Source organism: Montipora foliosa, chromosome 7, assembly GCF_036669935.1.
Source record: "Montipora foliosa isolate CH-2021 chromosome 7, ASM3666993v2, whole genome shotgun sequence".
In the NCBI taxonomy this organism is placed as follows: domain Eukaryota; kingdom Metazoa; phylum Cnidaria; class Anthozoa; order Scleractinia; family Acroporidae; genus Montipora; species Montipora foliosa.
The window spans coordinates 30,429,610-30,452,109 of NC_090875.1; the positions used below are offsets into that span (position 1 = coordinate 30,429,610).

General features: G+C 40.2%; 1 protein-coding gene across 2 annotated transcripts in view; it reads right to left on the bottom strand.

Annotated features, from left to right (window-relative positions):
* Positions 1-6,926: 6,926 nt before the first annotated feature.
* The window catches only part of LOC138010634 (uncharacterized), a 19,962-nt gene continuing 4,388 nt past the window's right edge, over positions 6,927-22,500 (bottom strand). For both annotated transcript variants that reach the window (XM_068857606.1, XM_068857607.1), the window contains exons 4-12: positions 21,906-21,996; positions 21,009-21,070; positions 19,439-19,492; positions 16,640-16,726; positions 14,765-14,818; positions 14,144-14,223; positions 12,208-12,631; positions 10,826-10,860; positions 6,927-9,909 (exon numbers count right to left, since the gene is read on the bottom strand). In XM_068857606.1, coding sequence (XP_068713707.1) covers positions 9,843-9,909; positions 10,826-10,860; positions 12,208-12,631; positions 14,144-14,223; positions 14,765-14,818; positions 16,640-16,726; positions 19,439-19,492; positions 21,009-21,070; positions 21,906-21,996 — 954 coding nt within the window. In that variant the 3' untranslated portion in view covers positions 6,927-9,842. The remainder of the gene's footprint in view (positions 9,910-10,825; positions 10,861-12,207; positions 12,632-14,143; positions 14,224-14,764; positions 14,819-16,639; positions 16,727-19,438; positions 19,493-21,008; positions 21,071-21,905; positions 21,997-22,500) is intronic.

Below are 22,500 nucleotides of genomic sequence, written 5' to 3' on the forward strand. Positions count from 1 at the left end.
TTTCTTAACAATACCGGGAGAATATTAGCGTGGTGAGATGTGTTAAAGAGTCATACGATAACTAGCCTGCGAACGCAGACGTATTTCCGGCGGTCGTTTCTTTCCCCCGAAAAATAGCGTCTGCGAAACCGAGCTGTAAAACGATTTCTGTGACGTAAGATTCTTAGCTAATCAGAATTAGGCTCATAAATCTCCAGAACAAACACGCAGGGAACACGCGATAACAATGGGTGTGACAGGCCTACACAACTCCAATCCACGTGTTTAAGGACGGTTTTAGCCTGCTTAGAGTTTGGCTCGAACGAGTATGTCTTTTAAGGACCTGCCCCTTTTGTACGAAGCGATCGGGGGATCTTGAAATATTTGGCTAAGTAGCGGTTGTTGCTGGATTAAATGCAATTTTTGCAAGAGTATTTGTTTAAGATTAGGCACCGTAGGACGGTATTGTGTGAAGAAAAGACAAGATTCGCTTATGTTGTTTGCATTTCTGTAGGAGGGCTTGTTTCCTGTTCTCAATTTTGACGTCTGAGAGTGTAGCCATAATCAGGCTTCCTGGTTATCCTCGTTCAATAAGGCTTTCTCTAAAATGCGAGATTTTAGTTTTGAATTTCTTTTCAGGAGGAGTTTGTACGGAGAGGTCTAAGTGTTTGGCCCTTGATGAAGCCTTTTTTGTTTACCCCTAAAGGGTGGCAACTTGAGATTTGTTTCCGAATCGTTCGCCTTTGAAAACGTTTGTATCATGAGTCGCGATGGTCTGAAAGCAATAATGCTTCAATCTCCATTTGGGCATCTTCCTCGTTGGAGGTTATTGGGACTGCTAGAGGTCCGTCTTCAGTTAGAAGGCTCATGGCCGTGTTTTTTTTTCAGGCAAGATCACGGTTTCGATCCTTCGGGATCTCGTCAGTTGCCGTTAAGGGAGAGCGATAGAGACCAGTGTTCGGTATCACTCAGGCAAGTGGCATGTTATTCAAGTTGTTATGCTCAAATGGCGGATCGAAACTTCTGCATTTTAATAGGTCCTTTCCGAGTTCATGTCTGCCTCCTCTTCAAAGCGAGTCTAAGTGCGAAGTTTTTGTGATGGTAATTAGTTCTACTTTACATATGAATGAAAACTAATTTTCGCAACAAAAACTTAGCACATAGACTCGCTTTGAAGAAGAGGTAGACATGAACTCGGAAATGGCCAAATGCATAATTGGTTTGTCACTCGCGAGAAGTGAGCATGTAGCATTCTATCCTTTATTACACAGCTTGATGCTGTGTTTCTTCTCGAGGCTAAAATGTTCTCTTTACAGCATTAGTGGACTGATAGCGTTTTTGATGGAATAGTACTGTTGTTTTCCGTCAGATAGCCAAGTATGAGGGGTTGGCTTTCGGAATTTCAAGGCGTATTCTGTGCTTTTTGTGCAGCTTAATGTGTAACTACCGCACACTTAATTGTTCACATGCTATAATGAGATTTGCGTTAAGTCCGCACTCGCACGTGATAGGACGGGGCCTGGTTCAGACTTCTTAACTCCAAGAGAATGTCATCGTCAAAGTGTCTTTTTAGTTAGTCTTCAAGCTCGTCACTTTACATACGGCTTTCTCGTATCGTAGGGGTCGATAATAGCATTTCGTGCGGCAGTTAGCCCACATAAATCGGCTCGAAGTATCGAAGAAGAGATGTCCAAACACTCTTACCAAACACATTTATCTTCTTCTTTGCAACCAAACATTTTGCCGTCAAAGAATGCAACATTCGCCACCGCAGGGAATGTTAATTCTTTGGCGTTTCACTTATAGTTCTTCGTTTCAAAGGTTCGCTAGTGACAACGATGACACGAATTGCGCGGAGATCACCCGACTCTCTGTTCTCTCATGCAACGTGATTGGCCAAAAATAACAAAAGCAGTTACGTCACACAGGGCTCGAGACTAACTTTTCAGCTCACTAGCTGAAAACTATTGCGAAAAATTTTCACATTTGCAAACACAACCCGCGCTTTTAGTAAATATTTCCATATTCTCATATCCATCCTCGCAACAGCGGCTCAAATAAGCTGGAGTGTACGGTTTTCCGTATTTTTCTCACAAAGGCAAAGTTTTCTCGGCCTTGAGGCCAATTTTCACGGAACCATTGCCATATCTTCGCAACTCACAAATGCACTGGAGTATGGAAAACGTGGAATAAAGTAAATTAAGAAAGAAGCCGCACATAAAACTAAAATGCTCGTTTGGAGGTCTGTGGAAAGGCTGTTCCCTGAGCTATTTGCGATTGAAATTTCAACGTGAAAGCGCCATTCTACGCAGGAAGCACAAAAGCAGCGAAATGCAGGAAAATAATATCTTACATTGGATAAAAAGGAAATTCGGAAGGACAGAATTGGCTCATATAAGATTTCTTTTTAATAGTTTCAACAGCAATCCTTGCGTTTTGTGCTTGAATGGTTTTTCGGAATCAATCACCGTGCTCGCAAGCAACTTTTCCCCCTTTTAATGTGAGATTCACCATTCCTAGTAAACAAGATAAGTCGCTGCCCATTATCTCTTTCTTTTTTTTAATTTGAAATAAATTATGGATTCAACTTCCACACAAGTACGTGATCTGTTTCCATATCTACACGTAACAACGGAGTTGTTGCCAAGAAGAAGGCAGAGAGGAATTGTCAATAGACTTCACCGATTTTGAGTCCGATAAATTTTCAAGGAGCAGCAATGGCTGCAGCATACCAAGTATCAAATTATAGTGCAGGAACTGGCTCTTCGTGATCGAGAACTTTACTACAGGTACATTTGGCGCGCGATATTTTCTTAATATGATATTCATTAAATTCACACTGTTTTGAGGAAGATGCTCATTACCACAATCGTACTCGGACGCAACTTTCATTACTATTCGTCAAAACATATCACGTGCATAAACATTATCGTCGATTGATCGCAAACAATCAGAAACAGTTTACGATTGTGTTTCCAGATCGTTGTTTCCTCGCTTTTGCGTTGCTACTCGTCGCGAACAATACGTAACGATAGAGAATTTTCTATCTCTTGCGTCTTGTTTGCGATCATCGACAATGGGTCTGAGATGAACGTAAAAGGTGTTTCCATTTACGCAAACTGTTTGCGATCAACTTATCGGAAGATGCTTGCGATTGTTTGCGACGGAGTTACGCGCATATGGAAACTAGGGTTTTAACAGCAGCCGAGAAGTTCCGCATGATTTCACACGTGATTAATCATTCGTAACGTGGGGCAGGGAAACTGTAATCCGCGTTTGCCTCTTTAATTTTTTTTTTTTTTTTCAACTTATCATTTTCTAAGGCAGTAAATTCCATAGAACCCGCTCACAGTTTCTGTTTTTGTTAGTTTCTATTCTCTCCTTCTGCCCCATTCATACGAAACAATTGTTATTTTTGTTTTTATCCAGAACTCCACTGCTTCACAATAGTTACTAGCCCCATTGGCTTCTGAAAGCTCAAAATCTGCTAGCCTAAACTGAAATTTCACTAGCCTGTGGCTAGTTGGCTACCGCTAGTCTGGAGCCCTGTCAAAGAAATCGTTTTGCAGCTCGGTTTCGCAGACGCTATTTTTCGTGGGAGAGAAACGACCGCCGGAAATACATCTGCGTTCGCTGGCTATACGATAACCGGATATTATATGCAACAAAAACTAAAACTCGTTTCCGGTCACGTACACAATTCTTTAATAACTAGACGCTACATGAGATTACACTGGGTTGGCTGTGGTACGTGTTACTCAAAAACAGAAGGGACTGAGTTGGGTGGTATTGAACTGCAGCGTTCCAGGCAATTTTTTTAAGTCAGGGGTTATTAAGACCATTTAAGGGGTCACCCAGAAGTCGTGCCAGCAGAGGCCCTTTGGCTCACACGTTCATACGACGAAACAGATCTTTTTCGGAGGTTAAAAGCCTGGCTACCAGCCTATTAATCATTTGTCAGAGAGAAAAAATTCCTGTCATCTTTAGAAAAATAGGCACGCATTGCGTACGTGTGGTAGTGCAGTAACACTGCAGCCCTTTATTGGATATTGTCAATTGAGCTGCGTTTTTTCTTCCAGGAGATTTAAGTTGTCTTTGTGTAATATGTAGCTCTAATAGTACACGACATTGCTTTGGTGTTGTATATCATTGTAATGCCTTGGTAGAAGTCTTAGGTAAATAGCCCCCTGAGAAGACATGTGGTTACTAGCAAAGTACTAAAGTAAAAAAAAATGAAGAAAATAAAAGGAATCGAGAAAAATTGGCTTCTAGGCTGACATGTTGATCATTTTTAAGTTCCCTCACAACTTCTTTTCACCACAAGTTTAAGCGTGCACTCCGAGCGTGTGACAGCGTTGTAATACTAAATTTCACCGAAATTAATCCCACTCCGGCGGGGTTAGTATCTAGATGGGTGACCTAGAAATATACCACTTTGTAACAGAAGCATAGAACCGAAAATTCTATTTTAACGCTCAAAAATGCGAACTAAGCAAGGTACAGATTTTGTTAGCTTGCTTTATGCAAAACAAATATTGATGCAAAAGTAAATAAATATTGGTACACAGATTTTAGGAATAGCAGAAGGAAGTTTTCAGAACGGTCGATAGAGAATAAAATATTTTGCCATCAGCGAAAAACAGTTTGCGAGATTTTTGCTACGTTCAATTTTTTTATTGTACTTTTGGCTGCACAAGTAAATCGGGACATCGATTTCCACGGGCGGCGTGTTTACTCGCGAAACAGTGAGGCATTTGTGTCAAATGATGGCAAGATACCGGCTTTTTGTTTTTGTTAGTTTTCTTTTTCTTTCAAGTGTTATAAAGTTTAACAAGAAATGTGCGAATTCAACACAAAGATCACAATCGCCCAACTCTTGAGATTGATCATTGTTTCTGCAAAATCAAAACTTTACTCTCCAAGACCAGGTTATTTGTCACCAGGTAATTCCATCGTTTTGGAAATAGCAGCTACTTTATTATTCATCAGCGTCACACTTTTTTGCTGAATTTGGGGCTCAATTTGTTGAAGCTCTTGAAAGCACGCTTCCAACAGACCTGTTTATTTTCGTTACTTGTGCACGCGCTGCTTACAGTCCACAAAAATCCTCCCGTATCACATTTCATCCGACGTATGCAAATTTATTAAGCTCGAAAATTGCACAACATGAAATTAAAATTTACAAAGGCTGGAAATCTCACAAAAACCTTTTCCAGCGAAAAATTTATTGAAACAAACAACATCTATTCACCTTTATCACGCGGCGGTCATTTTGGAGTCCGTGGGGAATAAAGGCTTTGTCGTTGCATTGTCTTTGCCCGTCCAGCCTCACACTGAATGAAAGGTTCGACGGGCAAAATCTTTTGTTTGGACATTGAGTGATATGGGTCTATTACAGGCAAAAAACCCTTCCTATTTCAATTGCGTGCGTTCAAACAAGACACAGAATCCGTGTCACAAAGCATATGCAATTAAAGAAATTTCTGACAGTTCACATCAAACCATTTTCGAAAGAACTTTGGCAGTAAATAATGACGCACAAAAGAGACAACAAGCTTTCAATCAAGTAATTCTTCACTGTCACATTTCCAATCGTTTTTTACCTTTGCAGAGTTGAGTACAAAATAATTGTAAATTGCCAAGCAACTTAGATGCGACTTCAGTAAACACTGTGATGCATTCAAGGCGTTCGATTCCCTCATTGTTTGTTAAATCCATAAAAAAAAAATTGCTTTTTGATTTCAGTGTTGTATATAATACCAAGTTAGTAAAATAGTAGAAACAAAGCTCACTTGATATCCAACGGCGAAAAATTAAATTGTTGTCGGAGACCATTACTCGTCGCTTAAAAGATTCCAGATACTTATTTTTCACCGCCTATCTTGTTCATCCAATTGACGTTCCATTCTTGAGCTCCATTAGGATGTATTTTGTTTAAAGATCCACTAAAACGCCATTCGCGTTACATTGACTTTCGACGCCAGTGAAAGGAAACAAGAATTAGTGAAATTTCCAATTGTTACCGGAAGACTGCGCAGAGTTGAGTACAAATAAATACAAATAGCCAGACAACAGAGATCACAGGTCCACTTAAGGTGTTCGATTCCTTCTCTGTCTTTGTTGAACCCATAAGTTACCAGAGAATTTTCCGTTTGGTTTTAGTGTTGTACATAACACCACACTCGGCTCGACGGGCGAAAGATTGTTGTCGCAGTCCAGTTACCCAATTGACGTTCCATTTTTGAGCTCCATAAGGGTATATTTTGTTTAAAGATGCCCTAAAACGCCATTCGCGTTACAATGACTTTCGACTCCATTGCAGGTTAATTAAATCTTCTCCTGTGTGCTCCAGAGAAATCTGCGCATTACCCCAACCCCCTCAAACCTAACAAAATACGCACAGAAGACTCTGTGCACAAAGACACCACTTAGCAGGGGAGTGACAGACAAGACTTTTACCGACACAGAAAAAAATTAAACAACGGAGAAATATTACCTTTTTTTGCGACTGGAATTGCCATACTGGCAACCCAGTTGACGTTCTAATGAGGCCTGAATGAATCTCAACATTATTAGAAATTCAAGTCTTTCGTGATTTCGGTGTCTATGTTGGCTAATAGTATTTTAACTTTCTTTGAAAGCAAACATTGGTCCGGTTAGTTATTGATTACCTACTCCACACAATGCCGTGAGCTACAATGAGCGAGAAAAGTGTTGAGACACTTGGCAGTAAAATTCGATTTTCTGCGTCTTGGATACATTCCCTCCCCCTTTCTGTGTCGGGCCAGGGGTATCAGAGAATTAACGCTAAATGCAAATAAAATAGAACAAATGCCTAAGTATCGGAAAGCGTCTTTTCCTAAGAGTGTCTCAATCACTTTTGTCGCTCATTGTCTGGGGGCTATTTAAGCAAATTGTGGTGATTTCCTTTATATATCCAAGCTCTAGCAAGTTTATTTTTCCAAAAGCGACTAAATGCGTGGTTAAGAGTGATTCCTGACTAAAGAAAAAGTGACAAGTGTTTTTATTTCTCACCGAAATTCCGATACTAAGACGAAACCTGGTGTATGCCATTAATAAATGGATCCATATTTAGCCATATTTAGCCCATATTCAGTGCTTATTGCACTTTTTCACTTTTAAAACGTTCAAAGAGTGTCTACCTCACTTTCATTCATCGCAATTCTCACTATGCCATCATGGCTACAAGTGTTTCTCTATTCAGTTGTCATATTTTGACGAAAAAACAGAAATTGTATCGTTCTTTGGCAAAAATCTCTCCATGTCTGATCTCAATACAATACTTTACCATTACAAATGGCCTCATAATGACGTCACAGCAATATGTACATATCATTTTGATAAGGGCATTGTACTGAGCACATCAAATTTTATATCAACCAATGGTTTTAGTGCTTTTTACACTTTTACTCGGCGAATTTCCAACGGTTTCCCATTGGTAAACCATTTATGTGGAAAAGTTAATTAATTTATTCTGTATTTAACGCTTTACCATTGAGAAGTCACGACATGAAGTTCAAAAGCGTGATGAAACAAGTGATCTTATGTAATTTTGTCCGCTGAGCAGAATGCTGTTAACGGAATGCTTCTACCACGCAAGTGTGATGTAAAAATGATGTCATTACACACGGTTAACTGTCGCTAAACCAATAAAAACGTGCCTTCTGAGCCCAAAAGTTACTTTTATAACATAGTGTCTCATTTTAGTTCCTATTGTACAAAGTTATTCCTTCCTTTTTCAATTCAGCCTGTAATAACGATTATTTAATGCAGATAAATGTAGTTTTTTCACCGGTGACCACGAGTAACCACGGGTAACCAAATGATGGTAAAAAGGATACTATTAATTTCCAAAAGATCTCCAAAGAAGCAGACAAACAACAATTTTTTTGAAAGTGACGACACATTTGAAATTAAATTTGCAAGACATGTTTCGGTCGTGCAACGACCATCTTCAGTTGGAAGTAGAATTAATTTGAAATTACATTTACATTAATATTGATTTAGTCAGTTCATGGTTACCAGTGGTTGACCGTGGTTACCCGTTGATTTTGCTGTACAGCGATCGTTTGAATTACTCCAAGATAGCCTGCTTTGGGAGTACCACCAGTAGTTTGTATTTCAACAATTACTTTATTATTTCATTCCTTTTTCGGAGAGAAATAAGGTGGAGATGACCAACACCCTAAATTGACGATGTCACGCACGAATGTCACGCAAGATTTCACTTCCAAAAAAGGTGATAATTTCCTTAAATTTTTGTACTGATGAGTAAGCGTGCCATAATTTTTCCATGAGAAGAACCCAAATCCTGGAATAAAGCGATGCCAGGAATTTCAATTAAGTACTACACCGGTTATTGAAAATAAAAACAAGTTTACTGTTTCAGACAATGAGCGACAAAAGTGTTGAGACACTTGGCAGTAAAATTCGATTTTCTGCGTCTTGGATACATTTCCTCCCTCTTTCCCCCAAAACAATGTTGATTTTTCTATTTCTTCGACTGCACAGACCACAGCGCCTACACAACATTGAATTGGGGGGCCGAGGGTATCAGAGAATTAACGCTAGATGCAAATAAAATAGAACAAATGCCTAAGTATTTAAAAGTGTCTTTTCCTAAGAGTGTCTCAACTACTTTTGTCGCTCACTGCAGATAGAAAAACGTCTGATAATGATGATCTTTGTTTTGAATAAGTAGAAGAAGATATGAGGTTTCTGGAGCGTAAAGTGCAAAGGAATCTAATATAGCTAAAGAACGCTTCACTCACCAGACTGACAGGCCATTGAAAAGCATGAATAAGTGTTTTCGTTGTCACGGTTAGACGATGTTGTAGTCTCTTCTTGTTTACTGCAACGGTTAGTTAAACCAGTCCAAGTCGACTGACAGAAACCACTCGTGTACTTGCAACTTCTTAGTCACTTTTCATTGAATTCCATCTACCTTCACAAACGCGCACCACTCTCGTAGTTGACTTTTAAAATCGGCACGACTTCTTAGCGAAGTTCAGCAAATATGCAGTCACGATTTCAAATTTTATGGGAAATGACGTTTCTTTTTCAGAGTAAAAGCAAGTGCGGTAGATGTACGTTAAAGGAATTTGAAATATGTTTGCGTTTAATTGTGCATGTGTGAAAGAGCCAGGACACGGCAGAATAAATTAGTTTTTTTGTTCTTTGTTATCTATTCTGAAGCTTGTTTCACGCCTACAAATGGTACATTACCATAATATTATGCCGAGAAACAACCTGCATAACAGAATGCGTTTACCCAAAGCGTTCACAAGTGAGTTTCTCAAAAATCTCGAAATCCATTTCTTAAACTGCGACCCTTTATTCTGAAAGGCTGGCCTCAAACATGTTTCGAAGTGGCGAATAACGAAGTGATAGTACAGTCTTATGCTTTGAAAGGTCATCCTTATGAAGATAAAATGCCAGGAATAACGTATGTTTGTTCTCAAGAAACGCACTTACGAATCGAATGAAATAGTGCTTTTTTGAAAATGTTTGCCAAGCAACTACTCTATCATCCTTCCCGCCGGTGCATTACTTCGTTAACATTTCAGTAATAGTTGCCTATGGGGATCTTTTTGTGGTCTTGGCGTCAACGGTGATGCGCTATGAAAAGGTGGTATGGGCTTACAGCGGCTGTCCTCAAAAGTGCAGGAGTAGTAGGATAATTCCAATAATTTCCCTTTTTGATTGCTGTGTAATGGTCATTGGCTGGATTAAGAATTGTGCTCCTTTGTCGTTCTCCATTTGTTCTGCATTCAATTCATATTTCTGGAGGTTGGGTTTATATCCAGTACAATTTGTTGCATGTGGTGTTCGTTTTAGTCTCATTATGGAAGCTTTCGACAGCCAGCCATGTCTGGAATTTTTGTTGGTATCTGATCTTGTAGCCATTTCCTGAAAAAAGAAATTCAAAGTGTTAACGACACTGTCGCACTGTGATAGGTAATCCAGGAAATTTTTGTCCGAAGAATCTGAAATCCGTAGTCAGAAAAGGCCTCTTTCCAAATTACCAGAATGCTGTTTGCGCTGCAAAATTTTGCAGAAGTATTGTAAGTCACAAGAGAAACTGGAAACAATGCTTATGCAAAATTTTGGAAGACAAGCAAAAAGTATTACGGCATTTTTGTTCAAGTGGCCTTTTTGGAACTACGGTAAAATATAGAATCTGGCCACGTCAGGAATCCGGAATCGATAGAGGGGCAATCTGGAATTAAGGACATGAAATCCGGAACCCACTGCATGGAATTCAGTATCTAATACTGTCTTGGTATAGCAGAGTTTTAAAGCAAGCAAACATGGACAATCTTCCTGTCGGTGTACGTTGGATCAGTGACTTGATCTGATCGGCATAATTACAAGTTGAGAAGCTAAATATTTTGAGCGAGAGCCGATACAACGTAGATTTGATTTTAGTAGTGTACTATATTTCGGCTGTCCAAACCAGCCTTCTTCAGGTACAATAAGAGTTTACATTGGATTGCCTCTATGTATATATATAGTAAATGGATGTTGACCTAATTACTATAGATACTATATATACATTTACTATATATATGTGCATAGAAGCAATCCAATGTAAACTTCCATTGTACCTGAAGAAGGCTGGTTTGGCCAGCCGAAATAGAGTACACCACTAAAATCAAATCTACGTTGTATCGGCTCTTGATCAAAATATTTAACTTCTGTCTTGGAATACCCTAGATGAGGTGAATATTATTTGTTTTTTCTTTTAATAGTGCTCGTAGTACGGGCAGCAACTTTCAAACCAGCTTCGAGCACTGAGCGGTTAATATCCCTTTGATCCTCTTACCTGGAGTACATTCTCTCTGCTAGGTATGAAATGTCCTAAAAGGAAAAGAAATAGAATGAACGAAACTTGAGTCCGTCACTTAAACTTTTGAACATATAAAGCAATCTTGCTTCGATACGTAACTTTATTTTTCCAGTTATACATTCCTACGAGTTCAGTGTTTGGTCAGGTGGTCATGACTCAAAGCTGACAACTTATCTTTCATCTGCGTTGCCGTTTTCTCAGATCATCTATCTAGAACGGCTCCTTTCACTAATTATTGTTAAAGTGTTACCATATGTCCCTTTTTTCTTCTGAATTTGAAAATGTTTGCTTGACGCCTGACTGGCAAAATTTTGAGCTTTGATTTTTATCCAAAGGCTGTTTACCTTAACTGTAAGTTTTGGATTTCGCGGTATGCTTTTTCTCACGTTCTAAACTGACCGATTAAACCGATTAGGGTTGGATTTAGGAAAAGTGACGTCATTTACTCAATAGCTTAGAATTTCAGCGTGTAAACGCAGCTTATTATATATGAAAAACACGAGTTTAAAAGTCTGAAAGCCCTAAATTTCCGTGCTGCACATTAATTCAGTCGCGTACACACGCATTGTTCTCTTAACCTAGTGAGTATTTAACGTCATTTTCTCCTCGATCCAGCTCTCACAAGATTTCAAAGTGAGTAATATTATTAATGGCGGGGAGCATTAAATAGGAACATTCCAGTTAAAATAAACAGATATCTTCTTTTAAAAAAAGCCTTAAGACTTAGGCCACTGACTGTTAAGTTAACATGCTTTTGAAATCCACAGAACAAGAAGAATTGATTTTTTGGTGATAGTACCACTTTAACTTAGCCAATTGACGCCACGGCTAATACGTCACATAACAGATATGTCTAGAAAATGCATCCAATTAGATACACGACGATTTTAATAAGCGTCACGAAGTGTCCTCTTTCCCTTTTTCCCAACTTCAACAACTTCTACCTGATTGCAGGGCATTTTTAATTGATCACAACAACAAACATATGTAAGATGTTACATCATGATGTGAAGAAACATCTAGAGGCACGTGGGAATCAGACAGGCAAACGAGCACACTGGTAATAAAATCACGGAAAACCGAAGACAAAACGAAATAATAGGTCCGCAATGGGCACGTGTATACTCTTGGAAGCCTACGATGAAATGATTACCTTAAACATCATTTCGCTCGATCGAGCAATTTTCCCCTTGTTATAGTTGTTGGGCTTTACAATTCTAAGAAGAGAATCCTCAAAACATATTCATCTTTGCTTTCGATGGTTGTGCAAACCTTTCCAAACTTACTAAAACATAGACTCCACACGCAAGATGTCCATGTGGCTAGGGTGTGAGATATTCTTAAGTCTAAATACTTACTTCAGATTCTTGCAGCCCGTTTTCCCAGCAATGTTTGTATCTTTTTCCAATGATCTTTTCTTTACGACAAATGCACGCGCTTTTCACGCTCACAACATCTTTGAGAGTTAGTTGTGGAATAAATGACTTGCGTGAAATATCCGAGGAAGATATTGTTGTCGGCCTCTCTATCAAACCAACGTTGCAGGTCATAGATTGCTTGTGATACGACATGCTCGGTTCTGACTGACATCTTTCGAGGAATCTGTTAGAATGCCTATTTTCTCGCGTTGGACAGGCAATAATTTGTCTGTATGGCTTTGCTACTCCACAAATAAATATTTTAGATGATAATTCTTGTGGCTGCGTAGAATTGGACACCATGTTATTAACGATGACGTCACGGACAGATAAGGTGTGGGACACACGAATGGATGGAAGAAATCTACAACGGGAAGAAAATAAAGCCACAAAATTTATATAATTCAGTATTTGTCAAAAAGCCCCCCCCCCCCCCCCGCCCCCCCTCCTCCCCACCTTAATTTCTCGATGCTTTGGCAGAAGTCCATAAGCTCCGATGGAAGAGGCTCATCGGTTTTCGGTATTACCTATTCCTCGTATTACCGTGTTCTTTGTACCAACCATGATTTTGCATGAAGCACGAGCATTCGTGGGGCTTCGTGATCGCAGACCAATCAGAGGCGTTGTGGTCATCAGGACCAATCTGATTGGGCATAATTTGGCGGGAGCCGTATTCTAAATTAATATACTACGAAAACCACCGATGTGTGGAATGGGCCCGGATTTTTGAGTGACTGCCCCTCTCCCTTCAGTTAAACATTTTGACGAAATTCCTTTCCCACGGTGTGAGCAATAGCCGGCTTTCGCCGTCAAGGTGTACCGGAACAACCACAACAATGTAAAGATACGTTTTCAAAATCTTGAGCCCCGGGGGGAAATGGATAAAATTGTTCTTGTCCAGCGAAGTGGTAGCAAATGCAACCATGCACTCGCTGTTATTTCGAGTGCAAGAAAGGTTCCCTGGCCTGAAAAGTAGCATCGAACACAGCACCTCTCAAGAATTTGAACTATTTACAAGCGAAAGTGGGCGGGGCAATTACCTGGTAATTCGGGCCCATTCCAGAGATCGGGGGTTTTCGTAGTAACACAGTAAACTGATGGGCCAAGGTCAAAAGACAGAGATTGACACTTGTGGGTTAATTAAAGGCGTCTGCTTTTCAATTTGGCTAAAGTTGTTGTGTCATTCATTTTATCCAAGCACATACGTGATCACATATAAATAATTAACTCGCCGCATTACGTCAGACGATTCCTTGCTGAGATATGTTCAGTGTCGATTTTTTACTAGCTAGGAGAAATCTCCTTGTTTGTTCCCCTGAGTAGCAGCCATATTGCTTTAAAGAAACAATTCAAACAATAAGCACAAAAAGAAATTAATTTTCAAAAGAATAGAATCTTTTATCCTCCCTCTTGGCTGCCGTCTGTGTTTTCTTCAAAAATGGAACCCAGGCTTTGTCTCTTATCCTCTTTCACGGTCAGAGAGAGCCTGGGATCGCAGTTGTGTATTTTTCCTCCAAAATGGCTGCCGTGACGTCAATGCGAATGCACCTCCATCGGTGATAAGTTATAAAGGTAAGCATTTATTTAGTTATTTTGGCTTATTTGTCTCGATTAGCTCTAAACTTGAGCCTGCGATGTGGTCACGTGATACTGGTCACATTGGCATACATGGAGGGGTCGTAAGGTGACCAAAACCAGATGGGTTACCACTTTTTCTTACCAATGGTGGGTCCCGACAGCAAGAGAGACAACAATATTGTATACTCTACTTGGGGCTGACTGGTATATTAAATGCTGCTACGTTTGATCTATGACGTCTCATTCCTTTGAGGTGCATCTTTAATTTAGATCAGTACGCAGTAACTGGCGTACATACCTGTCAAACATGATTTGAAATTGGTCCTTCATGTCGCTGATGTTCACAAACATCATTGCATCCGGGTTGATTTCACAGGCCTAAAAAAGCGCAAGACATTCTACAAGCATGACGTTGTTTACACTGATATGAAAACGCAAATTTGGGGCCTTATGCGCAAGGAGCGCGAGCAGAGAAATATTCTTGTCCCCCAGGGACCCTTGACTAGGAGCCTCCCTATCCAGTACAGCCTTGAGTCAAACTGTGTGCTCATCTTTCTATGTTTAGCACTAACTCCTCAACAGAATACTAACATTTACTTAAATTTTCATACGTTGTTTTTGCTATTTTTGTCTTCGTTTGACAATAACCTTATTCTGATTGGCCTTTCTCCACAGTAAGTGTAGCAAAGAACTCGTGGCATTCTAAGAACAGAAAGATACAAGATACACGCAAAGGTTGACTCACTGATAGGGCTTGAATGGGAGAGGCAAGCTCTAGCTCACGAGTTCCTGCTTCCCGAATACCATTGTTTCTTAGATGAGTACCAAGATTAAGGTTTTTTTTCTCCGGGGTTCCTAGTGTGAACGCGCCTAACGTTTTAAAAATGGTGATTTGGGGTGTAGTTTGTAAATAGGATACCTTGATAAGGTCGGGTTCTTGCCTTCTCTCTTTCATTTTATCTCTTAAGCCTCTCTGTAAAGAAAAATCAGTGCTTGGTCTAATACGTTCATCCATCCTTTTTATGATTATTATTTGTATAATATTTATGATTAGGTGGTCCATTACGTAATACAAGATAAACTTGCTACGATTGTTCTTGCCACTGATACATAGTCATTCGTGATCACTTGGTTACTTCCCCTATCAGCGTGACAGGATAGCGTGACCTCAATATTTCATTATGTCATTCTTACTAGATGGCCATCAGTTAGCCATTAAATCGAACCCAGGCTACATTAATGAAAAGCGAGTGTTCTTCCCCCGCACAAATCATGATCCTAAAATCTTGGCCTCACTTCTTTAAAGACCGTTTAACTTTATTTGGTGGATATATCGATATTCACTGTTTATAAACAAACAATTACTTTGATATTTGAATTTTGCCAGCCGCAGAACAAGAAAAAAGATTGTTTCGGCAGCCGATAGATCTCCGGTCGGCACGTTAATGACAATAGGTGTCGTAACGGTGAGTATCGCTTCGAAGAGTAAGTCACTATTCTTTGATTGCACTCATCCAGGTGATCTGGTGACGTAATTTGGAGGACCGGGAAGAAAAATTTTAACGCCGTATCCCACAACCGCACGCGGCCTTGGGTGTTGTTTCCAAACTCCCTGCAGTATTGCCATCGCCAAAACTCAACAGATCATTACGTGTCTACCACATTTTCCTGTTACTGAATGAACATTCAAGTAGACCCGACAAGATCTAACCTCGCCTCTGCCAGTCGAATTCGAAAATAAGGCCGCGCGCGGTTGTGGGATACGGCGTTGAAATTGTTCTCCCCAGTCCTCCGAATTACGTCACCAGATCACCTGGCATATCATAAGAAGGCCATGTTGGTGCCAAAAGAAATAGAAAATATAGCGAAAGTTTCTTGCGTAATCATGATTCCCAAAAAACGTTTTCACTATTGTTCTTTCCACCAACATGCCCGCCGTGACGTCAGGTCCAATCAGAGAATCCAGAGTGTAAAATAAACGCGCCGTTAAGCGTTGGCCAAGGTTTTCATACACCACGCCTTTACATAGATGTGCTTAGAGTGTGAATATCCGCGGTGACGTGGGCAAATAATGAAATCTTCGCAAAGATCGAAACTATCGGATAGTGACTTATCCACTGGAAAACATTATAGCTACATTATCCGTCCTTTGAACAAACGGGATGACATGTGAGGTCGACTTGTGGCAAATCCACTCAAACACAACAACAACAACAACTTTTTAACGTGAGTTATTCGACTGAACTCGATCTAACTTGGAACATAACCATTAACTAATTCCCAAATAAATAGTTCTTTCTCATATAACGATGTTTCTTGTGACGTCACCCATTGTCATCAATATGCCAGCCTGAACTTAATTGGGTATGGAACAATGACTTCTTTTGTTCCGTGGTTGGCAAATTTGAATATCAAAAGAAATGTGACGTCAATGTTTCTAAACAAGAAAAATACCGCTATTCACTGGATACAATATTGACTCGTCCCCAGTCGTCTTGCTTGTATTAACGAGTGGCGCGCACGGGGAGTGATAGGAAGGATGAAAGCGAGGAGAGACGACTAGGGACGAGTCAGGATATAATTCGAACTTGCAAGTGATCAGCTCCCAGATAGCCTGATAGCTCAGATGGTATAGCAAGTGCAGCGTTGCATGGGTTCGAGTCTCGTTCAAAAGCCTGGATTTTTTCAGGCTTCTTTCGAAACTGCGCTCAAGTTGCTTCATAACCACGATGATGTCTTTCCCTCAGAATAAATAAAAGTTTTCAAGACATAGCTGTCCTTCTGCACCCTTTACCTTAAGTTTTCTTAGCAATCCTCTGAGCAGCCAGCCGCAAACGTGATTTGAGTTTAACTGAATAGCATAGCTTGCGTCCGATAGCGCCTGAGGATAAACAGATTTTGAGGTTTACTTATTCGACAAATTCGTTAGAGGGGTTGGTAATGGAGAATAAATGAAACTATTTCAAATGTTTTCCATTATGAAATATGAAATTTATTTTTAACGATGAAATGATCTACGAAATGGATCATATATGAACTGCGGATATGAAATCAAGTGAAGCTATGATCTTCGCAGTTATGAATGCAATTTTTGCAATTGCGTAAAGAAGCCTGAAAAATTCAGGACTTTAACGGAGTTTGAACCCGTGACCTCGCGATACCGGTGCGACGCTCCCACAAAAGACCAGCTCCCAAGGTCAGTGGCTTCATAGCTCAGTTGGTTAGAGCGTCGCACCAGTATCGCGACGTCACGGGTTCAAACCCCGTTGAAGTCCTGAATTTTTCAGGCTTCTTTACGCAATTGCAAAAATTGCCTTCATAACTGCGAGGATCATAGCTTCACTTGATTTCATATCCGCAGTTCATATATGATCCATTTCATATATCATTTCATCGTTGATTCATTGCTCACGGGAACATTGGAACCCACAAATGACCAACTCCCAACGTCAGTGGCTTCATAGCTCAGTTGGTTAGAGCGTCGCACCGGTATCGCGAGGTCACGGGTTCAAACCCCGTCAAGTTCTGAATTTTTCATGCTTCTTTACGCAATTGCTAAAATTGCCTTCATAACTGCGAGGATCATAGCTTCACTTAAATTTATATTTACATATACAATAAAAACAGTAACCCTTACTTTGTATCTTCATAATTGTCAATTCAGACTTTACAGTAAAATATTGTATCTGTACTTGGCAATCAATTATAACCGTGTTCAGGCCGCATTTAAGCTTAACTCAACAACTCTAGAACAAATGCAATCCTCTTCTATTTCTTTCCCACTCTTCTAACTTCCCGTATGTGGATCAAATGACCGATACTACATAACATACTTCTGAATAAACTAAGTGTGCGCTGTACCATGTCCAGAACTGGTACACATAAGCCAAATAGCGGCTTAAAATTCATTGCATTAATATGTCGAGATCGTTCTTGTTCTAGAGAAAGTGGAAGGACGCGTAATTTACTGCGCGCATGCTCGCTCATGTGACTCTTGGAAACAGTTTCTTTCAAATGTCGTCGTATGCATGCGTAAATGTACGCATAACTTAGGAGAACACGAAAGGAAAATTCTCTTGGGAACATCACGTAGTCTGAAATGGGAAAACAAAACGTGCAAGCTAAAGAGGTCCATTAGCCGGCAATCATTGGATATAAATAAATACATATATTTAAAAAAGTTGATTCCAATTACACTATGCATGAATGGTGGACAAACATTAGAAAAATAATCTACGGCCTATGATTTATGCACAGAGTCCATATTTACGAAGGCAATTATATTCGGTGGAGGAGTCGTAAAATAGTAATTAACCATGATCAACCATGGTCAATGAGCCTTATTCGCGCTGCGGCCATTTTGGCCATAGACAATAGATTTTGTACCGCAAGACTCTAGATGAAATGTTTGGGACGAGTTTCTGTGCGCAAGAACAAAAGCTTTTAAAATGGCCGCCACTTGATTAAGGCCTATGAACGATAGGACGCATTTTCTTCAGTCGATGGTGACTAGGGGATGCTCGAAAAGAAAACGAGTGCTCCTTTTTCCTCGACTTTGGGATTACTAATTGGGATGTTCTATCTATAGGACGTTTTCAACCAACCTCTAGAGACACCAATAACAATAGAGAAAGTACGACTTATGATGGACGAACAAAAGACGCAAGTGAGAGATCTTTTGTTTTCGTTCACCAACACGACGGCGATAACGTCACGTGAAAACCTTCGCTTCGCGGGAGCCAGACCATTAAAGACCATTAACCTAGGTTCAGGTCATTATATTTTACTCTTTCTAACGCCAGACGATTGTACTGGTCGACGGGGCCGGGAACCCTTTTGGAGCATAACTATTATATATAATATCCGCGGCAGATCTGTATCACATTCAGAAACACGAGGCGAAGCCGAATGTTTGTAAATGTGATACAGATCAAGCTATAGGTGCGTAGAGTGTTGTAACCTGCGATCAGCCATACTTTTCTTTAGGCAGGGCATCTTTTCGCGCCCTGTCTAAAGAAAAGTGTGCCTGATCGCAGGGTAAGAGTGTTTATTGATTGTAAAACATTCTTGTTGCGTGGGATGCCTGTGCTAGACCCCGTGTAAAATTGGCCGGAGTTCCGTCGTTATTGTCGCCATCGTATTTTCCGGCTTCCTATTTTGCGTCCAGCTACTCAGTTTCACAAATGAGATTCTTGTGACTCTCACTCGGCCTCAGTCATCGGTAACAACTGGAAATGACCCTCCATGTAGCGTTTTACGTCAACAAGTGCATCCCACTTGAACGACGTCTTGTACATCAAGTAAATTAAGGGCGCGTGCGATTGACCCTATTCCGGCATAAGAATACGTGGAGTGATGATGAAAACAGTATGTTTGGCGCGTTTCAAAGCAGCAAGGATAATAAAAATATGTTTAAAATAGCGTTTTAGCGGACGTTTGACAATTTTAATGTGAATATCCGTAAAAACGAGGAATTTCTAACTAATATACCATGTATTCTTATTCCGGAATACGGTCAATCGAACGCACCCTAAGAGCGAGAATAATGCTAGTCAGAAGAGAAATGCCATTTCATTGATTATGTGTTTTGTACCTTTTTCTGTCGCTGGAGAAGGAAGTTTACCAGTGATCTGACGCAGTACAAATCCTGTAATGAAAACGAATTAGCCAACTTAGCACAGCATCTTAAGAGTGGTTCACAAGCTAAGAGGTCTCAAAAGCGAACGACAATTTCAATGTTTACTATGTTTACTATGTAGGCTGGCACGTGGCTTCATCCTGTGCAGGAGTCCTAACTATTAGACTTGCAGATACAAAGTCAATATTCAAAGAAATGATAGATCGAGTAGGAAATATGCAATAACAGTTTACATGAGAGTTATATATTCGGCTTGTAGGTACTAAGTTAATGCTGAATACACTTTCCTTTCAGAAGCCATTCGCATCAAAACAAGAGGCCACATTGGCCTTCACTTGGGATTCAAAGCTTTCACAACCGTTGATGGATAGTTTTAGAGGTATATACAGTGACAAGGAGCTGAATTCGTCTCAAGACTATATAGGGCCTTCAACAGGATCCCTTGTAATTTAATTTCTGCATGCCAGCCTAAGCTAGCTCAAGCTGCTCAGTTCAGGTGAAAATCATAAGTATAAAATACGATTCGGGTTGCTGATGCGCACTCACATTGGCTTATATTATTATGCCACTGAAGACATTTCTAATTTCTTGGCGTTTTTAGTTAAGATTCCGTTGCATGTCCGTTTAACGTGGGTTGCGCTGTCAAACGAGGAGACGTTTCAAATTTGAATTCTAAATGAATTTATACACTGTCTTATTTATTTCATTGCCTCGCGCGACCACAAATACCCTGGAAGCAAAAAGAAAAAAAACTGCTATTCGAAGCACTTTTAAAGTTTTAAAGTCTCTTCGCTTCGGCGATCAAGGAACAAAAGAAATGTTGGCTCAAAAGTTTGTTCAGTTTCAAACTTCGAGCAACAATTGCAACTCCCAACAACTCGCAACGACAATCTCATGAGATGGAGAAAAAGACTTTAGGATGTAAAATCCGCGTAACGTAGAAATCCTAACATTTGATCTTTGTGCAAACTAAAGCTCCGTGCAAACATTCGCAACATTGTTGGGTGTAACTTGTTGCGTTCGTTTGCATGGGAGTTGCAATTGTTGCACGAGTTTGAAACTGAACAAACTTTTGAGCCAACAACTCCCAACATTTCTTTTGTTCCGTGATCGCCGAAGCGTGGCGCAACAATGTTGGATCCTGCTGGTACAGCTCTTCCAACATTGTTGGGGCCACGGACGCGCATTAGATATGGTGTCCACATGGAGGTACAAACGCACTAACATGTTGAAAACAAGATGGCAGCCGAATTTTGTAAGTTTGCAAAGTCTTGTGGGTCGTACCCTTTCCATAACACACTGCACTTCATTACATTGTAGGGAGTTGTTGCGTGCGTTTGCACACAATTGCCAACACTATCCAACCGTCTGAAGAACCAACAACTCCCAACAATATCGGTAGTTGTTGCGTTCGTTTGCACACAACTGCCAACACTATGCAACATCTGGGGAATAAACAACTTCCAACAATGGTTGGAGTTGTTGCGTCCTTTTGCACGCAGCTTAAGAGAGTTATATCACTTACTGGATTCCTAAAGTCGAGTAAGATGGCTTGATCTGTACTTTCGAGCGCCTTTTTCAGTTGTCCTAATGTGAGTAACAATACTCAACGTCAATGATTTTTTCTTTACTTGAACTCCATTTGGAAAGCAAAACAATGAGACGTTAGAATCAGATCCCTATATGGTAGTCACGGCATTATTTCCAAATGACGGACATTACATTAGGTACGTAAAAATATATCCCTTAATCACACGTAGGCCATGTTGAGTCCTGAGGGATTGAAAACATTGTTTTTGCGCACCGAAACTAGTTCCCAAACATTTTAACACGAGGCTCGGGGTACGAAATCTATTGTCTGTGGCCAAAATGGCTGCCGCGCGAATAAGGTCCATACTTGAAAAAGCACCCGGTTTCTGATTCTAATTAAGGACGGTGCCTACTAATTAAAGATATTTTTCCCCGGTGTGTGATTATGCAGGAAATGTAGATCTTAACAATTGTTATTGAAATCCAAAACGAAAATTGGGGGTAACCGCGCATTTTTCAAAGATAATTGATGAATAATATTTGTAAAAAGCTTTAAAATACAAAGCAATGTATGGCGTTCTTTCTCAAATTGAAGCTTAATTATCTCTCAAAAATGCATGGTTACCCCCAGTTTTCTTTTTGGATACCAAGAGTACTTACTAAGATCTACTTTCTCCGGATAGTTTTAAACCGCGCAAAAATATCCCTGTATTAGTGAGCATCACCGATAGGAAATCCGAGTATCTCGAGATGCGCTGAACGTATGCGCAATAACAATACTAGGCACCGTCCTTAATTCACGTTTTTGAGCAATGTCTGAGAATTCAGCTGACAGCCAAAATTCAAGTATGCCCATTTAACCCCTTCGGGTAGAAAGATGCTTTGTTTTAACCTTGGTGAATGTAGCAGCAAGCGATCCTTGCCAGGGTGGGGACGTGCAGATGTAGAACTCTTCCCGTGATGCATCCCGCGCGGCATTCATCCTGGAACAAGAGAAAACCGTTTAATTTCTGATGGGTTGTTGACCAAAATGGTCCCCCACAGTTAAATTTGACACTTTTAATTCTGACAAATAAATAACAAACAACTTTTAGGGCTACACGTAACTGATTAGAGTGTAATGTGAAGTGCTAAGTTTCTACCCAATATGAAACATGTGAGCGTTAGCCCTACTAATGGAAATGAGCCCACATAAGGACAGAGAAAAACTCTGACCAGGGTGGGAATTGAACCCGTGACCTTCGGGTTAGATTACCGCTGCTCCACCGACTGAGCTACAAGGTCAGACGGGAGCGGGCCGTGGGAACTGAAGATGTTAAAGTCACAGCAATGAACAAGTCCAAGTTCAAGGAAGGATTACGTTTTTGCCAACGTTGGCCGTGTAGCACTTATATTTGAACAGACTTAACTGATTAGAGTGTAATCTGAAGTGCTAAGTTTCTACCCCATGTTGAACCATATGAAACTTTTAGGGTCAAACTAGGAGA